Source organism: Schistocerca cancellata, chromosome 12 (genome assembly GCF_023864275.1).
Source record: "Schistocerca cancellata isolate TAMUIC-IGC-003103 chromosome 12, iqSchCanc2.1, whole genome shotgun sequence".
In the NCBI taxonomy this organism is placed as follows: domain Eukaryota; kingdom Metazoa; phylum Arthropoda; class Insecta; order Orthoptera; family Acrididae; genus Schistocerca; species Schistocerca cancellata.
The window spans coordinates 125,888,934-125,907,779 of record NC_064637.1 but is presented as its reverse complement, the minus strand read 5'-3'; the positions used below and the strand labels follow the sequence as shown (position 1 = coordinate 125,907,779).

The 18,846-nt window shown below is 43.0% G+C and overlaps 1 protein-coding gene across 1 annotated transcript in view; it reads left to right on the top strand.

Moving 5' to 3' along the window:
- Positions 1-18,846, top strand: part of LOC126109825 (synaptic vesicle glycoprotein 2A-like) — a 181,810-nt gene that overhangs the window by 36,611 nt on the left and 126,353 nt on the right. The window contains exon 2 of the mRNA XM_049914881.1: positions 15,388-15,474. Within this exon, the coding sequence (XP_049770838.1) occupies positions 15,388-15,474 (87 nt within the window). The remainder of the gene's footprint in view (positions 1-15,387; positions 15,475-18,846) is intronic.

The following is an 18,846-nucleotide window of genomic DNA, read 5'->3' as shown; positions in this document are numbered from 1 at the left end:
CGTGACATACATTTAAGCTTTCACGGCCTAATAATACGAATGATGTAGCTTTCCCTTACGCCTTAGCATATCCAGAAAGCAGTGTCCCCATCAGAACCAAGAGAGCCGTCGACATTCAGCAATTACTGTCGTATATTCCCCATGGAGGAGGAGAAATGATTTTCTACCAAGCGGTTGTTAACTGGAACAGCATGGCTTGAACAGGTGATGTTAAGAAGAAGACTGAAAGATCATTGTTAAATCAGTATTTGTGAAACCACTGACTTCGTTCCAGATCTAAAAACCACGGTCTAAATTATGTTTATTATGAGTTTGGATGTTCTAAAAGTATTAAATAATGTTACTTCTGGAATAATGTTAGATAATCGCAAAAATATAAGAGATAAATTGTTTTACACGAATTTAGTGGTCATTCACCAGTATATATTAAGCAGATCAAAAAATATGATTTGAGAATTGCATTACCCAAAACCATGAGAAATACTACTTTTGCAAAATTTTTTGCGAATGAATTGTTAAGTGTACTTAAAACCAGGTACGATAAACATCTTAAAATAGTCTAAATTACTTCTGAAGCGGAAAATTGTTGTAATAAACATGTCCAAGCATAACAGCAGTTTCAGTAGTTTGATTTGAAGTCACACAATTGAACCAGATGGCAAACAGTCTTCTTTAGTTTTCTTAAAAGTGGAGTCAGTGGACAAGTCACGATTCAAATATCAGTGGAACAGAATTTTGATAACTTCTTTTGCAGGATTTTTACAGCTCTCCAAACGTGAAAAAATGCTCCAGATTTAGAGCTTTTCTCTTCCATAAATGACTTAATGTTACAGTAAATGCAAACTCCTTTCAGAGGATGTCCGACTACAGTATTGACTAAGTGTATGTGAAATTTAAGTGCTCTAACGTCAGTGGTATGTAACGAAAAGGTACATAATGTTTCCAAACTGTAAGTTGCTGAAAATCTGAATTAAAGATTTGACACCGCTTGTATTAGACCTTACCTTATACAGGTGAACAAGTGCAAACCATATTTATACTCCTCTTCATCCTCAAGCAGTCTTTTCTTTGTCTGTTTTCTTGGATTAACTTAATTTTCAAACTGACAAGTGGAGGCCACGACGTTTGGAACGCGGATTTACAGTAAACTTCGTACATTCGTAGTACTCTATGAGGATAACAAAACGTGTAAGCAGTAGCCCGTACTTCTCAAGCGTTGTTGAGAAAATAGCAAGGTAATTTCGGACTTGAAATATATATGGCTGTGCGTAGCCATTTGTACCATGAAGCGGCGGCAGCCGAGTGGTTAGCGTTCAAGGCCCGTAATCGCTGGATCGAGTCCTGTTCGTCAGTTTTTTTTTATTTCTAACACAGTCATTTTCTTTACTATTTATATTACAATTTATATAACAGGAAAAATGCGTGTAACCGGATGAACTTTTATTGAATTCGCAATGTTATTAGGCAGTCTACAAATTTTTACTATCACAAATGATATAATATTCTTAACTATCGACTAGTAAACGACTAAACGCATAAAGTGATACTAAAAATGTAGTCCGTGATTTGAAAAATCCATTATACGTGGAAGGAGCCCGAAACCACTTGTTACCTGCAAGTTTTGACCGGCACAAACGGCTTTCGAAAGATATACAATTAATCGTCGCTTTCGACTTTACGAGTACATGTTGCACGATGGTATTTTTCGTAAAAACATGGGAAGTTAAACGGCACCAGCTGCATTGATTAAACGCTGTGTTTCTGCATACACAAGGTCTTTTGAGGTTTTTTGTGAAAAAACAAACCTCGTTAACATTTTCAAAAACCTAAAGAGGCATGGTCCAATATTAATACAGAACGCCCAAAAGGCAAAAAACTCGCATAAAATGTAAAATAAACGGTACGTGTGTACCGTGTCAATAGGTGTACTTAGCTCAAAGGTCAGAATCGTTCTTCCTCACCCCAGCCAACGTTCAGTGGGTCGCGGGCTCTCAGGTAAACTGAGTTGGTGCCGGCAGCTAGGCTGGTATTGTAAAAAGAAATATTACTCTATGTACGAGGTGCATTCAAGTTCTAAAGCCTCCGATTTTTTTTCTAATTAACTACTCACCCGAAATCGATGAAACTGTCGTTACTTCTCGACGTAATCGCCCTGCAGACGTACACATTTTTCACAACGCTGACGCAATGATTCCATGGCAGCGGCGAAGGCTTCTTTAGGAGCCTGTTATGACCACTGGAAAATCGCTGAGGCAACAGCAGCACGGCTGGTGAATGTGCGGCCACGGAGAGTGTCTTTCATTGTTGGAAAAAGCCAAAAGTCACTAGGAGCCAGGTCAGGTGAGTAGGGAGCATGAGGAATCACTTCAAAGTTGTTATCACGAAGAAACTGTTGTGTAATGTTAGCTCGACAGCCCTTCCCGGACGTTTTTGTTGCATTGCAGGAAGGAATTTGTTCTTCAAAACATTTTCGTAGAATGCACCTGTTACCGTAGTGCCTTTTGGAATGCAATGGGTAAGGATTACGCCCTCGCTGTCCCAGAGCATGGACACCATCATTTTTTCAGCACTGGCGGTTACCCGAAATTTTTTTGGTGGCGGTGAATCTGTGTGCTTCCATTGCGCTGACTGGCGCTTTGTTTCTGGATTGAAAAATGGCATCCACGTCTCATCCATTGTCACAACCGACGAAAAGAAAGTCCCATTCGTGCTGTCGTTGCGCATCAACATTGCTTGGCAACATGCCACACAGGCAGCCGTGTGGTCGTCCGTCAGCATTCGTGGCACCCACCTGGATGACACTTTTCACATTTTCAGGTCGTCATGCACGACTGTGTGCACAGAACCCAGAGAAATGCCATCTCTGGAGGCGATCTGCTCAACAGTCATTCGGCGATCCCCCAAAAAAATTCTCTCCACTTTCTCGATCATGTCGTCAGACCGGCTTGTGCGAGCCCAAGGTTGTTTCGGTTTGTTGTCACACGATGTTCTGCCTTCATTAAACTGTCGCATCCACGAACACACTTTTGACACATCCATAACTCCATCACCACATGTCTCCTTCAACTGTCGATGAATTTCAATTGGTTTCACACCACGCAAATTCAGAAAACGAATGATTGCACGCTGTTCAAGTAAGGAAAACGTCACCATTTTAAGTATTTAGAACAGTTCTCATTCTCGCCGCTGGCGGTAAAATTCCATCTGCCGTACGGTGCTGCCATCTCTGGGACATATTGACAATGAACGCGGCCTCATTTTAAAACAATGCGTATGTTTCTATCTCTTTCCAGTCTGGAGAAAAAAAAATCGGAGGCCTTAGAACTTGAATGCACCTCGTATAACTGAGGTACAAGAGTTATATCAAAGACTTCAGTCAGATAAAGTGGCTAACAATCACAAACATTTTTACTAGAACATAATGGAACAAGCTTCCTCGCTCAAACTTACTGACAGCAAGTGCACACACATTTTTATTTCACTTTACCGGTTTCATCAGATTAATCTGTTACCTGCAGAAGCCTGGTATTGGTTTAGCAGATGTCAATATCTTCTTCAGAGAAGTGTAATGCCTTGACACGTCCAAAAATTGTACGTATTGTATGTGATTATTATTAATACAAATTGACAGTTGAATTCATAATAATCACATACAATACGTACAATTTTTTAATACAAATTGACAGTTGAGTGGTTCATGGTGTGGGTTCCTGTAGTCATGTCGTAGTTCATGAACCACGGGCAACGTATGAGTGGCCAAGTAAGTGGTCCCGACAGTCGGGATACCAGTTACTTTGGAATAAGGCTGGGCATCTCGGACATATTCTGAGTCGTGTTCACCTTTGTGCTCATACGGCAAAGACTACCAAATCCACCGGCTAGTCCCTCAGCCGTTAGGGGTAAAACCCAATGGGACTCGGGGCAAGTAAGGCTAGCAACCTGCTTCCCTGGTACTCTAAATATGATGCTGGCAACAATCAGAGCAAAATGCCTCGGACCTTTGGAGGTGACGGAGTCCCACCTCTAACTGACAAACCAGGGACTCCTAAGATATGACTTGGCAAACAAATGGTAATGAGATGGGGAGCTATTAATATCAATGGGGGCTACTCTGGGAAGAAGGTAGATCTGGCAGAGGCTGCAAGTAAGATGGGGCTGGACGTTTTAGCTGTTAGTGACATTCGGGTAAGGGGTGAGAAAGAAGAGGAAGTGGGAGAATACAAGGTCTACCTGTCAGGAGTCAAAGCAGGAATAGCACAATGGGGTGTAGGGCTTTACATCAGAAAAGAAATGGAACCCAGCGTAGTTGCAATAAGGTATGTAAACGAACGACTGATGTGGATAGATTTGACAGTGTCTAACAAGAAAATTAGGATTGTGTCAGTATATTCGCATTGTGAAGGGACAGATCAAGATAAGATGGATAGTTTTTATGATGCACTCAGTGATGTAGTTATTAGAGTAAAGGACAAGGACAGTGTTCTGCTCATGGATGATTTTAACGCCAGGATTGGAAATCGAACAGAAGGGTATGAAAAGGTTATGGGTAAATTTGGAGAGGATATGGAGTCCAACAGGAACGGGAAACAACTCTTGGATTTCTGTGCCAGTATGGGCTTAGTAATCACAAACTCCTTTTTTAAACATAAGAACAAGTAGTAAAGGAGTTTTGCTATTTAGGGAGTAAAATAACCGATGATGGTCGAAGTAGAGAGGATATAAAATGTAGACTGGCAATGGCAAGGAAAGCGTTTCTCAAGAAGAGGAATTTGTTAACATCGAGTATAGATTTAAGTGTCAGGAAGTCGTTTCTGAAAGTATTTGTATGGAGTGTAGCCATGTATGGAAGTGAAACATGGACGATAACTAGTTTGGACAAGAAGAGAATAGAAGCTTTCGAAATGTGGTGCTACAGAAGAATGCTGAAGATAAGGTGGGTAGATCACGTAACTAATGAGGAGGTATTGAATAGGATTGGGGAGAAGAGAAGTTTGTGGCACAACTTGACTAGAAGAAGGGATCGGTTGGTAGGACATGTTTTGAGGCATCAAGGAATCACAAATTTAGCATTGGAGGGCAGTGTGGAGGGTAAAAATCGTAGAGGGAGACCAAGAGATGAATACACTAAGCAGATTCAGAAGGATGTAGGTTGCAGTAGATACTGGGAGATGAAGAAGCTTGCACAGGATAGAGTAGCATGGAGAGCTGCATCAAACCAGTCTCAGGACTGAAGACCACAACAACAACAACAAGAACATTCACCGGTATACTTGGGAAGGCAGGGGAACCAGATCTGTCATTGACTATATAATAACAGATCAGGAATTCAGGAAGGCTGTGAGGGACACACGTGTATTCAGGGGATTCTTTGATGACACTGATCATTATTTAATCTGCAGTGAAATTGGGATTGTGAGGCCGAAAGTGCAGGAGGTCAGGTCCATATGTAGGAGGATAAGAGTGGAGAAACTTCAGGATAAGGAATTCAGGCACAAGTACATAACAGCGATCTCAGAAAGGTACCAGTTAGTTGAATGTAGTCAGTTACAGTCATTGGAAAAGGAATGGACAAGGTACAGGGACACAGTACTAGAAGTGGCTAAAGAATGTCTTGGAACAGTAGTCTGTAAAAGTAGGATGAAGCAAACAGCCTGGTGGAATGATACAGTCAAGGCAGCCTGTAAAAGGAAAAAGAAGGCGTATCAAAAATGGCTACATACCAGAACCCAGGTAGACAGAGAAAGTTATGTTGAAGAAAGAAACAAAGCCAAACAGATAATTGCAGCATCCAAGAAGAAATCGTGGGAAGACTTTGGAAACAGGTTGGAGACTATGGGTCAAGCTGCTGGAAAACCATTCTGGAGTGTAATTAGCAGTCTTCGAAAGGGAGGTAAGAAGGAAATGACAAGTATTTTGGACAGGTCAGGAAAACTGCTGGTGAACCCTGTGGATGCCTTGGGCAGATGGAGGGAATATTTTGAAGAGTTGCTCAATGTAGGTGAAAATGCGATCAGTAATGTTTCAGATTTCGAGGTAGAATGGGATAGGAATGATGATGGAAATAGGATCACATTTGAGGAAGTGGAAAAAGTGGTCAATAGATTGCAGTACAATAAAGCGGCTGGAGTGGATGAAATTAAGTCGGAATTCATCAAATACAGTGGAATGTCAGGTCTTAAATGGCTACACAGGATAATTGAAATGGCCTGGGAGTTGGGACAGGTTCCATCAGACTGGACAAAAGCAGTAATCACACCAATCTTTAAACATGGAAACAGAAAAGATTGTAACAACTACAGAGGTATCTCTTTAATCAGCGTTGTGGGTAAAATCTTCTCAGACATTGTTGAAAGGAAAGTGCGAGTATTAGTTGAGGACCAATTGGATGAAAATCAGTGTGGGTTTAGGCCTCTTAGAGGTTGTCAGGACCAGATCTTTAGCTTACGGCAAATAATGAAGTGTTATGAGTGGAACAGGGAATTGTATCTATGCTTTATAGATCTAGAAAAGGCATATGACCGGGTTCCTAGGAGGAAGTTATTGTCTGTTCTACAAGATTATGGAATAGGAGGCAAACTTTTGCAAGCAATTAAAGGTCTTTACATGGATACTCAGGCAGCAGTTAGAGTTGACGGTAAATGAGTTCATGGTTCAGAGTAGTTTCAGGGGTAAGACAAGGCTGCAACCTGTCTCCACTGTTGTTCATATTATTTATGGATCATATGTTGAAAACAATAGACTGGCTGGGTGAGATTAAGATATGTGAACACAAAATAAGCAGTCTTTCATATGCGGATGACTTAGTTGTGATGGCAGATTCGATTGAAAGTTTGCAAAGTAATATTTCAGAGCTAGGTCAGAAATGTAAGGACTATGGTATGAAGATTAGCATCTCCAAAACGAAAGTAATGTCAGTGGGAAAGAAATATAAACGGATTGAGTGCCAAATAGGAGGAACAAAGTTAGAACAGGTGAACGGTTTCAAGTACTTAGGATGCATATTCTCACAGGATGGCAACATAGTGAAAGAACTGGAAGCGAGGTGTAGCAAAGCTAATGCAGTGAGCGCTCAGCTACGATCTACTCTCTTCTGCAAGAAGGAAGTCAGTACCAAGACTAAGTTATCTGTGCACCGTTCAATCTTTCGAGCAACTTTGTTGTATGGGAGCGAAAGCTGAGTAGATTCAGGTTACCTTATCAACAAGGTTGAGGTTACGGATATGAAAGTAGCTAGGATGATTGCAGGTTCTAGTAGATGGGAACAATGGCAGGAGGGTGTCCACAATGAGGAAATCAAAGAAAAACTGGGAATGAACTCTATAGATGTAGCAGTCAGGGCGAGCAGGCTTAGATGGTGGGGTCATGTTACACGCATGGGAGAAGCAAGGTTACCCAAGAGACTCATGGATTCAGCAGTAGAGGGTAGGAGGAGTCGGGGCAGACCGTGGAGAAGGTACCTTGATTCGGTTAAGAATGATTTTGAAGTAATAGGTTTAACATCAGAAGAGGCACCAATGTTAGCACTGAATAGGGGATCATGGAGGAACTGTATAAGGGGGGCTATGCTCCAGACTGAACGCTGAAAGGCATAATCAGTCTTAAATGGTGGTGGTGGTGATGATGATGATGATGATGATGATGATGATGATGATGATGATGATGATGATGATGATGATTGACAGTTGATAATTTACAGTAGATACATTACATTTATGTACACAGTCAGGCTGTTGTGCTAGCAGTATGTGCAAAGCCAATACTAAGCTGCCGAAGAACACAGATTGATCTGTTGGAACCGTTAAAGCGATATAAAAATATCTGTGCAACTGATGACTGAATTTCAGTCTGAAGTACATACTACAGTTGCTCAGAGAACAACAGCTATGAATCCATAAAAATCAAAAAAATTGATGTACGGATGTATGTATGTTCTACATCTCCCCCTAAACCCCTGGACCGATTCCAGCCAAACTTGATACGCACGCACCACTTACTCTCTGGAGATCTTCGCTGTGGAGTGAGAACCACTTATCTCTCAAAGGAGGTGGGTTTAAAAACCAGTGTAGCCCACGACACGCGAATAGACAACATTTACTCATCCAGTATTTGAGAATGAGGGCACTTAATGACTTGCAACAAACTTTACACATAATTTTACACCTTTACAAGAGCCCCAATCCTCACAAAATGAAGAAAGGAAAAAAAGTTTATCGTCGTTTACTGCGTTTTTGCTGCTCACGTAGTGAAACAACCACGTGGAGTATGACGTTTTAATTTACTATATCTTTACTAATAACTGTATTCATGACACATTTTGCAGTCAGTATTCACATATACTATTGAGTCTACAGAAAAATTACATCATTGTATGATGCGTAGTTCAGCATGTATGGCGTCATAAACAGTGAGATGCGTGAGAAACTACCGCATCATGCAAGACATTTAAATTTATTACTTCGTTGCTACTAACTCTGTTCGCAACAGTTTTCGCATATAGTATCCACATCTGCCACAGAATGTGCCTACCAGGAAAATGTCATTGTACGACATATAGTTCAGGTACATAAGACGTCAAGTACTGACATGTGAGAAAAACTACCACATCAAGCATGACGTTTTAATTTGTTACTTCATTGTTACTAATTCTTTCGCAACACATTTCGCAGACACTATCCACATATACCACTGGATGCACGTGTAAAAGTACATCATTGTACATCACACAGTTCAGGAGGTGTGATGTGATAAATGTTGAACTCCGTGAAAATGAAACTGCAGGGCGAAATTCGCTATACATGCAGGTGATATGAGTACAGATACGCGTGAAATGTACGGAATATGTAAGAAATATATTTGAAATGTGCGTTTGCGCAGAGGTACAAGTAAAAAGATCACACTAAGCCCCTGCAACGATTTCAGTCCAATTCGGAACACATGGTAGCTACAGTCTGGAAAGAAATACTGTTGGGGTAAGAACTGTCAGTCTCTTATTGGGATGAGCGTGATAACGTGGAAAGAGAAGGAAGGATGATGAGGTGAACAGAGCGCCAGGGGTGACGACGAGATAGACACAGATAGGAGGAGCAGGCGATGGACAGAGAGGAGGGGGAAATGAACACAGAGGGGGCAGAGGAGGACATAGACAGAGTAAGGAAAGAGGAGGAGATGGACAGAGACATGGGGAGGAATAAATGGGCAGAGAGATGGAGGAGGAAGAGATGAACAGACAGAGGCAGAGGAGGAAATGAAATGGACAAAGAAAGAGGAAGACGAGGAGCTGAAGAGGGAGAGGAGGGGGAGGAGGAGATTAACAGAGGGAGTGGAGGAGATTGTCTGGAGAAGACGGAGGTAGAATTTAAGGGGGTTGAGCAGATGGATAAAGAGAGAAAAAGGAAGAGATGCCATTTGAGGGGGAGGAAGGGATGGACAGAGGGGGAAGGAGCAGGTTCACAGAGAGAATGGTGGGAGGAGATGAACTGGAAGTGGGGGGAAGGGGGAGATAGACTAATAGAAGATAGGAGTAAATACATACCCGGGCTAAACTGGGCACTCAGCTAGTATGGAATAAATTAATTAATTCGGAGTCACCACAAAGGGATAGAATGACGGATGATAGCTTTGTATATAAAGAACTTAGAAGCATATCTGTAGTATGATGTGTGACGTATGGAAGCAACAAATTTCTACTGGGGTAAACAGATTAAAATTAATTGTTGGAAAGAGTGGCCACCTTCTCCACATTTCCTGGCGAGTAGTGTCCAGTCTTCCCCATCGGACTCAGTGTCACACATAAAAATATCAAACTGAAAGAAACGACAGTGAACTACATTTGCAGGACAAAAGACGTTGTTTAAACGTTCATATTGTAACAAAATATCACTCATCGTTTAAGTAAGGTAACAGTTCTCGTAATAATAAACTGAAGAGGCAAAAGAACTAGTACACTTGCCTAATATCGTGTAGGGTCCCCACGAGCACACAGAAGTGCCGCAACACGACGTGGCAAGGACTCGACTAATTTCTGAATTAGTGCTGGAGGGAAGTGTCACCATGAATTCTGCAGGGCTGTCAATAAATCCATAAGAGTACGAAAGGGGGTGGAGATATCTTCTGAACAGCACGTTGCAAGGCATTCCAAGTATGCTCAATAACGTTCATGTCTGGGGAGTTTGTTGACCAGAGAAAGTGTTAAAACTCATAAGAGTTATCCTGGAGCCACTCTGTAGCAATTCTGGACGTGGGGTCGGAATGCACAATGGACATGAATGGATGCAGGTGATCAGACAGAATGCTTAAGTACGTGTCGCCTGTCAAGAGTCGTATCAAGACGAATCAGGGGTCCCATATCACTCCAACTGCTCACGCCCCGCCATCGTTACAGAGCTTCCATAGGCTTGAACACACTCCTGCTGACCTGCTGGGTCCATGGATCCATGAGGTTGTCTCCATACCCGTACACGTCAAACCGCTCGATACAATTTCAAACAAGACTCGTCCGACCAGGCAACGTGTTTCCAGTCATCAACAGTCCAATACTGGTGTCGACAGGTCCAGGCGATGCGTAAAGTTTTGTGACGTGTAGTCATCAACGGTACACGAGTGAGCCTTCGGCTTCGAAAACCCATATAGACAACGTTTCGCACGCTGTCACTTCTTGATGGCCCAGCACTGAAATCTGCATCAGTTTGCGGAAGGGTTGCGCTCTGTCACGCTGATCGATTCTCTTCAGTCGTCGTTGGACCTGTATTTACAGGATCTTTCTCTGTCTGAAGCGATGTCGGAGACTTGATGTTTTACCAGATTCCTGATATTCACGGTACACTCGTGAAATGCTCGTACGGGAAAATCCTCACTTCATCGCAACCTCGGAGATGCTGTGACCCATCGCTCGTGCGCCGACTATAACACCACTTTCAAACTCACTTAGATCGTGACAGCCTGCCATTGTAACAGCAGTAATCGATCTGTCTTACATAGGCGTTGCCTACCGCAGCGCCGTATTCTGCCTGTTTACATATCTATGTATTGGAATACGCATGCCTGTACAAGTTTCTTTGACGCTTCAGTGTACAAGTGACTTACCTTACAATGAAAGGAGCGAAAGAGGAAACCGCCTGGTAGAATTTTGCAGAGAGCATCATTTAATCATAGCTAACACTTCGTTTAAGGAGCTCCGGAAAGGCTCAAAATCATGAAAAGTTCAATTTTTACTTTTTTGCGTTTTCTGAATCTGCAGACTATTACCTTTTAATAGATATATAATTTATTCAATTCCGAAGACTACAACTATTTTTAAATTTTTTTTGAAATGTGTTCTACATGGGCGTGACCCACTGTGGCGCTGTTAAACTGCTGTCAAATGGTGTTATTATTAACGTCCGTGTTCATCAGGTACATTTTAGTGAAGTGAGATAAAGTATGTGTTGTGGCTAACCTATTTTCAGAGACTTAGCAGCACCTGAACTGTTGAAAAAGTGTATTCACGGAAAAACTCAAAACCCCAATGAAAGTGTAAATAGTGTTACATGGTCGAGAATCCCCAAGACTGTATTTGTTGGAATAGAAACACTTCACTTTGGTGTGTATGATGCTGTTGCGACTTTCAATGATGGCAACATTGTAAGGTGCAAGGTATTTAGAAATATGGGAATGAAGATAGATTCTAACATGGTACGAGCGATGCTTGCTTTAGACAAGGAACGCCTTCGGGCTGCAGACAGGGCTGTAAAGAGTCTAGAAATACAAGCAAGAGTAAACAGGAGGAGGAACAAGAGGAATCTGGAGGAGGAGTTTGCAGAGGATGAAGATAATCCATCCTATGGACCTGGAATGCACTAAAAAGTTAATCCAATCTTTGTCGCTCGATTCCCAAAACTTTTATTTTCTCATACTAATTACATGTTTTCTAAGGATCTTCCAAACATATTTGTTTCAAACTTTCAGTAAATGTTACACAGTACCTTCTGCATAATTTAACACAGCCTTTTTCCAAAAAACTGTATATTTTTGAATATATAAATAAAAAATTGCAAAAAAATGTTGTGAATTTTCATTACAATTGAAAAAAAATCATCTTTAATAACTGAACTAAAATTTTGTAAAATCCCTGTGTTAAGTTGTAGCCCATATTCCAATAAATAATCTGTAAAAAGTTCAACTTCCTACCTCAAATACTTTGTGAGGAAAGATGTAATTTATATGCGTTATTTTAACATTGCAAGTATAGGACGTTCCGGAGCCCCTTAAGAATCATGAAAGTTGTACACTTGCAGAAGACCTGGAGACTACGGAAGATTTCATATTGATTGTATGATAGACAGAAATTTAGGAACCAGATTAAATTTTAAGACATTTCCAGGGTCCACTTCATTGGTTATGAATTGTAGATTAAAACTGAAGAAATTGGAAAAAGGTAGGAAATTAAGGCGATGGAATCTGGATAATGTGAAAGAACCAGAGGTTGTTGAGAATTTCAAAGGGAGCATTAAGGGACGGTTGACTAGAACAGTAGAATCCAGTAGAAGACGAATGGTTAGTGAAGGCAGCAGAGGATGAAATAGTCAAAAAAGACGAGACCAGGCAGAAATTCTTAGGATAACATACTAGGTACTGAATTTAGTTGACGATAGGAGAAAACTAAAAAAACGCAATAAATGAAGCAGGCGAAAGGGAATACAAATGCCTAAAGAATGTTATTGACTGAAAATCGAAAATTGCTGAGCAGGAATGGCTAGAGAACAAATGTAAGGATTTAGAAGCGTATTTCACTAGGGGAAAGACAGATACCGTCTACAGGAAAATTAAGGAGGTCTTTGGCGGAAAGAGAAGCAGCTGTGTAACTATAAAGAGCCCAGATGGTGAACTACTCCTTAGCAATGAAGGGAAAGGTGGAAGATATATGTAGATGGTCTGTACAAGGGAGATGAACTTGAAAGCAATAATAGAAAGGGAAGATGGGAGATGTGTTACTACCAGAAGAATTTGACAAAGCTCAGAAAGATCTTAGTGAAAACAAGGTCCCAGAAGTAGACGATATTCCAACAGAACTACTGATAGCCTTGGGAGAGCCAGACGTGACAGAATTGTTCCATGGGGTGCGCAAGACATGAAACAGGCGAAATACCTCCGACTTCCAGGAGAATTTAGTCATTCCAATTACAAAGAAAGCAGTGGCAGTCGCTGAAAAGTGTGAAAATAAGGTTAATAAGTCATTGTTGCAAAATACTGACACGAATTCTTTACAGAAGAAAGGAAAAATTGGTAGAAGCCGACCTCGTGGAAGATCAGTTTGTATTCCAGAGAAATGTAGCCAATACTAACCATACGACTTATCTTAGAAGGTAGGTTAACGAGAGGGAAACCTACATTTGTAGCATTTGTGGTTTTAGAGAAAGCTTTTGACAATGCTGACTGGAATACTCTCTTTAAAACTATGAAGGTAACAGGGGTAAAGTACAGGAAGCGAAGGGTTGTTTACAATTTGTACATAAACCAGATGACAATTGTAAGAGTCTAGGAGCGTGAAAAGGAAGCAACGGTTGAGGATGTAGAGGGACAGCGTTATAAACTATCCCAAATTCTATTAGGTCTGTACATTGAGCAAGCATTAAAGGAAAACAAAGAAAAATTTGGAGTAGGAATTAAAGATCAGGGAAAACAAATAAAAACTTCGAGGTTTGCCGATGACATTGTAATTCAGTCAGATACGGCAAATGTCTTCGAAGAACAGTTGAACGGAATCGACAGTGTCTTGAAAGGAGGATATAAGATAAACATCAACAAAAGCAAGAAGGATAAAGGAATGTAGTAGAATTAAATCAGGTGATGCTGAGAGAATGAGACACTTAAAGCAGTAGGTGAGTTCTGCTGTTTAGGCAGCGAAATAACTGGTGATGGTCGAAGTAGAGAGGATATAAAATGTGGACTGGCAATGGCAAGACAAGTGTTTCTGAAGAAGAGAGATTTAACATCGAGTATAGATTTAAATGTCAGGAAGTTTTTTTCTAAAAATATTTGTATGTAGTGTAGCAGTGAAACATGGACGATAAACAGTTTAGACCAAAAGAGAATAGAAGGTATCGAAATGTGGTGCTACAGAAGAAAGCTGAAAATTAGATGGGTAGATCACGTAGCTACTGAGGAGGTTCTGATTACTATTGGGGAGAAAAGGACTTCGTGGCACAACCTGACTAGAAGAAAGGATCGAGTCGCAGGACACTTTCTGAGGCATCAAGGGATCATCAGTTTATTACTGGGGCGAAATGTGGGGGGTAAAAATTGTAGAGGGATACTGGGAGGTGAATAAAGCAAGCAGATCCGGAAGATGTGCGAAGAGGCTCACACAGGATAGTGTCGGAAGTTCCATGCGGCTTTTCGCGGATGATGCTGTAGTATACAGAGAAGTTGCAGCGTTAGAAAATTGTAGCGAAATGCAGGAAGATCTGCAGCGGATAGGCACTTGGTGCAGGGAGTGGCAACTGACCCTTAACATAGACAAATGTTATGTATTGCGAATACGTAGAAAGAAGGATCCTTTATTGTATGATTATATGATAGCGGAACAAACACTGGTAGCAGTTACTTCTGTAAAATATCTGGGAGTATGCGTGCGGGACGATTTGAAGTGGAATGATCATATAAAATTAATTGTTGGTAAGGCGGGTACCAGGTAGAGATTCATTGGGAGAGTCCTTAGAAAATGTAGTCCACCAACAAAGGAGGTGGCTTACAAAACACTCGTTCGACCTATACTTGAGTATTGCTCATCAGTGTGGGATCCGTACCAGATCGGGTTGACGGAGGAGATAGAGAAGATTCAAAGAAGAGCGGCGCGTTTCGTCACAGGGTTATTTGGTAACCGTGATAGCGTTACGGAGATGTTTAACAAACTCAAGTGGCGGACTCTGCAAGAGAGGCGCTCTGCATCGCGGTGTAGCTTGCTCGCCAGGTTTCGAGAGGGTGCGTTTCTGGATGAGGTATCGAATATATTGCTTCCCCCTACTTATACCACCCGAGGAGATCACGAATGTAAAATTGTAGAGATTAGAGCGCGCACAGAGGCTTTCAGACAGTCGTTCTTCCCGCGAACCGTACGCGAATGGAACAGGAAAGGGAGGTAATGACAATGGCACGTAAAGTGCCCTCCGCCACACACCGTTGGGTGGCTTGCGCAGTATAAATGTAGATGTAGATGTAGCATGGAGAGCTGCTTCAAATCAGTCTTCAGACTGAAGACCATAACAACATCCACCACCTTATGAGCGGAAATCAGAAACGTTTTTACTAAAAAATAATGGAGCACGGTTGCACTGTGAAACTCACTGACGAGAATGGTGGTGTGTATTAGAAGTAGAGTGTGACCTGTGGCTGCTTTGTTCTATGTTTCAGCAGAGGACAAGGAGCGAGCAGAGAATGGCGCGGCGAACGCAGACGTCGACGCGGAGACGCCGTTCGAGGTCGCTGTCGCCCTCACAGGTCAGTACGACGGGCCGGGTTTCGTTCCAAGTGTAAAAGTTTATTTTTCTCATTCTATCATCTAATACTCTGCTTTAAACGGAACAAAACAAACCCAAGCAGTTTTATATTCTCGAGTCAGAAACATACAAATTTACAGTAGTCATACACATCATCTACATCTACATACATACTCCGCAATCCACCATACAGTGCGTGGCGGAGGGTACCTCGTACCACAACTAGCATCTTCTCTCTCTGTTCTACTCCCAAACAGTACGAGGGAAAAATGACTGCCTATATGCCTCTGTACGAGCCCTAATCTCTCTTATCTTATCTTTGTGGCCTTTCCGCGAAATTTAAGTTGGCGGCAGTAAAATTGTACTGCAGTCAGCCTCAAATGCTGGTTCTCTAAATTTCCTCAGTAGCGATTCACGAAAAGAACGCCTCCTTTCTTCTAGAAACTTCCACCCGAGTTCCTGAAGCATTTCCGTAACACTCGCGTGATGATGATCAAACCTACCAGTAACAAATCTAGCAGCCCGCCTCTGAATTGCTTCTATGTCCTGCCTCAATCCGACCTGATATGGATCCCAAACGCTCGAGCAGTACTCAAGAATAGGTCGTATTAGTGTTTTATAAGCGGTCTCCTTTACAGATGTACCACATCTTCCCAAAATTCTACCAATGAACCGAAGACGACTATCCGCCTTCCCCACGACTGCCATTACATGCTTGTCCCACTTCATATCGCTCTGCAATGTTACGCCCAAATATTTAATCGACGTGACTGTGTCAAGCGCTACACTACTAATTGAGTATTCAAACATTACAGGATTCTTTTTCCTATTCATCTGCATTAATTTACATTTATCTATATTTAGAGTTAGCTGCCATTCTTGACACCAATCACAAATCCTGTCCAAGTCATCTTGTATCCTCCTACAGTCACTCAACGACGACACCTTCCCGTACACCACAGCATCATCAGCAAACAGCCGCACATTGCTATCCACCCTATCCAAAAGATCATTTATGTAGATAGAAAACAACGGCGGACCTACCACACTTCCCTGCGACACTCCAGATGTTACCATCACCTCCGATGAACACTCACCATCGAGGACAACGTACTGGGTTCTATTACTTAAGAAGCCTTCGAGCCACTCACATACTTGGGAACCAATGCCATATGCTCGTACCTTAGTTAGGAGTCTGCAGTGGGGCACCGAGTCAAACGCTTTCCGGAACTCAAGGGATATGGCATCCGTCTGATACCTTTCATCCATGGTTCGCAAGATATCATGTGAAAAAAGGGCGAGTTGCGTTTCGCAGGAGCGATGCTTTCTAAAGCCGTGCTAATGCATGGACAGCAACTTCTCTGTCTGAAGGAAATTCATTATATTCGAACTGAGAATATGTTCGAGAATCCTACAACAAACCGATGTTAAGGATATTGGTCTGTAATTTTTGAGGATCCGTCCTTCTACCCTTCTTATATAGAGGCGTCACCTTCAGCTATCGTTTTGCTGTCTTCCGTTGCCAGGCCAGACTGATCAGTTAGTGACTGGATGGAAGCCTTCGACCCGCTTCAATATATATATACACTCCTGGAAATTGAAATAAGAACACCGTGAATTCATTGTCCCAGGAAGGGGAAACTTTATTGACGCATTCCTGGGGTCAGATACATCACATGATCACACTGACAGAACCACAGGCACATAGACACAGGCAACAGAGCATGCACAATGTCGGCACTAGTACAGTGTATATCCACCTTTCGCAGCAATGCAGGCTGCTATTCTCCCATGGAGACGATCGTAGAGATGCTGGATGTAGTCCTGTGGAACGGCTTGCCATGCCATTTCCACCTGGCGCCTCAGTTGGACCAGCGTTCGTGCTGGACGTGCAGACCGCGTGAGACGACGCTTCATCCAGTCCCAAACATGCTCAATGGGGGACAGATCCGGAGATCTTGCTGGCCAGGGTAGTTGACTTACACCTTCTAGAGCACGTTGGGTGGCACGGGATACATGCGGACGTGCATTGTCCTGTTGGAACAGCAAGTTCCCTTGCCGGTCTAGGAATGGTAGAACGATGGGTTCGATGACGGTTTGGATGTACCGTGCACTATTCAGTGTCCCCTCGACGATCACCAGTGGTGTACGGCCAGTGTAGGAGATCACTCCCCACACCATGATGCCGGGTGTTGACTCTGTGTGCCTCGGTCGTATGCAGTCCTGATTGTGGCGCTCACCTGCACGGCGCCAAACACGCATACGACCATCATTGGCACCGAGGCAGAAGCGACTCTCATCGCTGAAGACGACACGTCTCCATTCGTCCCTCCATTCACGCCTGTCGCGACACCACTGGAGGCGGGCTGCACGATGTTGGGGCGTGAGCGGAAGACGGCCTAACGGTGTGCGGGACCGTAGCCCAGCTTCATGGAGACGGTTGCGAATGGTCCTCGCCGATACCCCAGGAACAACAGTGTCCCTAATTTGCTGGGAAGTGGCGGTGCGGTCCCCTACGGCACTGCGTAGGATCCTTCGGTCTTGGCGTGCATCCGTGGGTCGCTGCGGTCCGGTCCCAGGTCGACGGGCACGTGCACCTTCCGCCGACCACTGGCGACAACATCGATGTACTGTGGAGACCTCACGCCCCACGTGTTGAGCAATTCGGCGGTACGTCCACCCGGCCTCCCGCATGCCCACTATACGCCCTCGCTCAAAGTCCGTCAACTGCACATACGGTTCACGTCCACGCTGTCGCGGCATGCTACCAGTGTTAAAGACTGCGATGGAGCTCCGTATGCCACGGCAAACTGGCTGACACTGACGGCGGCGGTGCACAAATGCTGCGCAGCTAGCGCCATTCGACGGCCAACACCGCGGTTCCTGGTGTGTCCGCTGTGCCGTGCGTGTGATCATTGCTTGTACAGCCCTCTCGCAGTGTCCGGAGCAAGTATGGTGGGTCTGACACACCGGTGTCAATGTGTTCTTTTATCCATTTCCAGGAGTGTATATATATATATATATATATATATATATATATATATATATATATATATACAAATTGTATTTATATTGCATGTACTCAATTGCAACCTCAAAGGCACTTGTAGTGGCTTGCAGGAGATCAATCTTCGTGCAGGATGTAGGGCACAAAAGGCACTGTTCTTATCCACAATCACATTCTGTTATGAAGCCCCATCTCTTCAGGTTGTCTCTGGATCGTCCAACTCCTGATCGTAATCTGTTCAAAGATTTCTACAGCAGCCAGCTCTCGTTGTGTCCAGGTGGTAGTTCTTCAGCTTCTGGCGTCTGCAGGTGAGGCGTCGACTTCTTCCATAACTCCAGCCTCGCCTTCTCTGGTGCAATGGTGAGC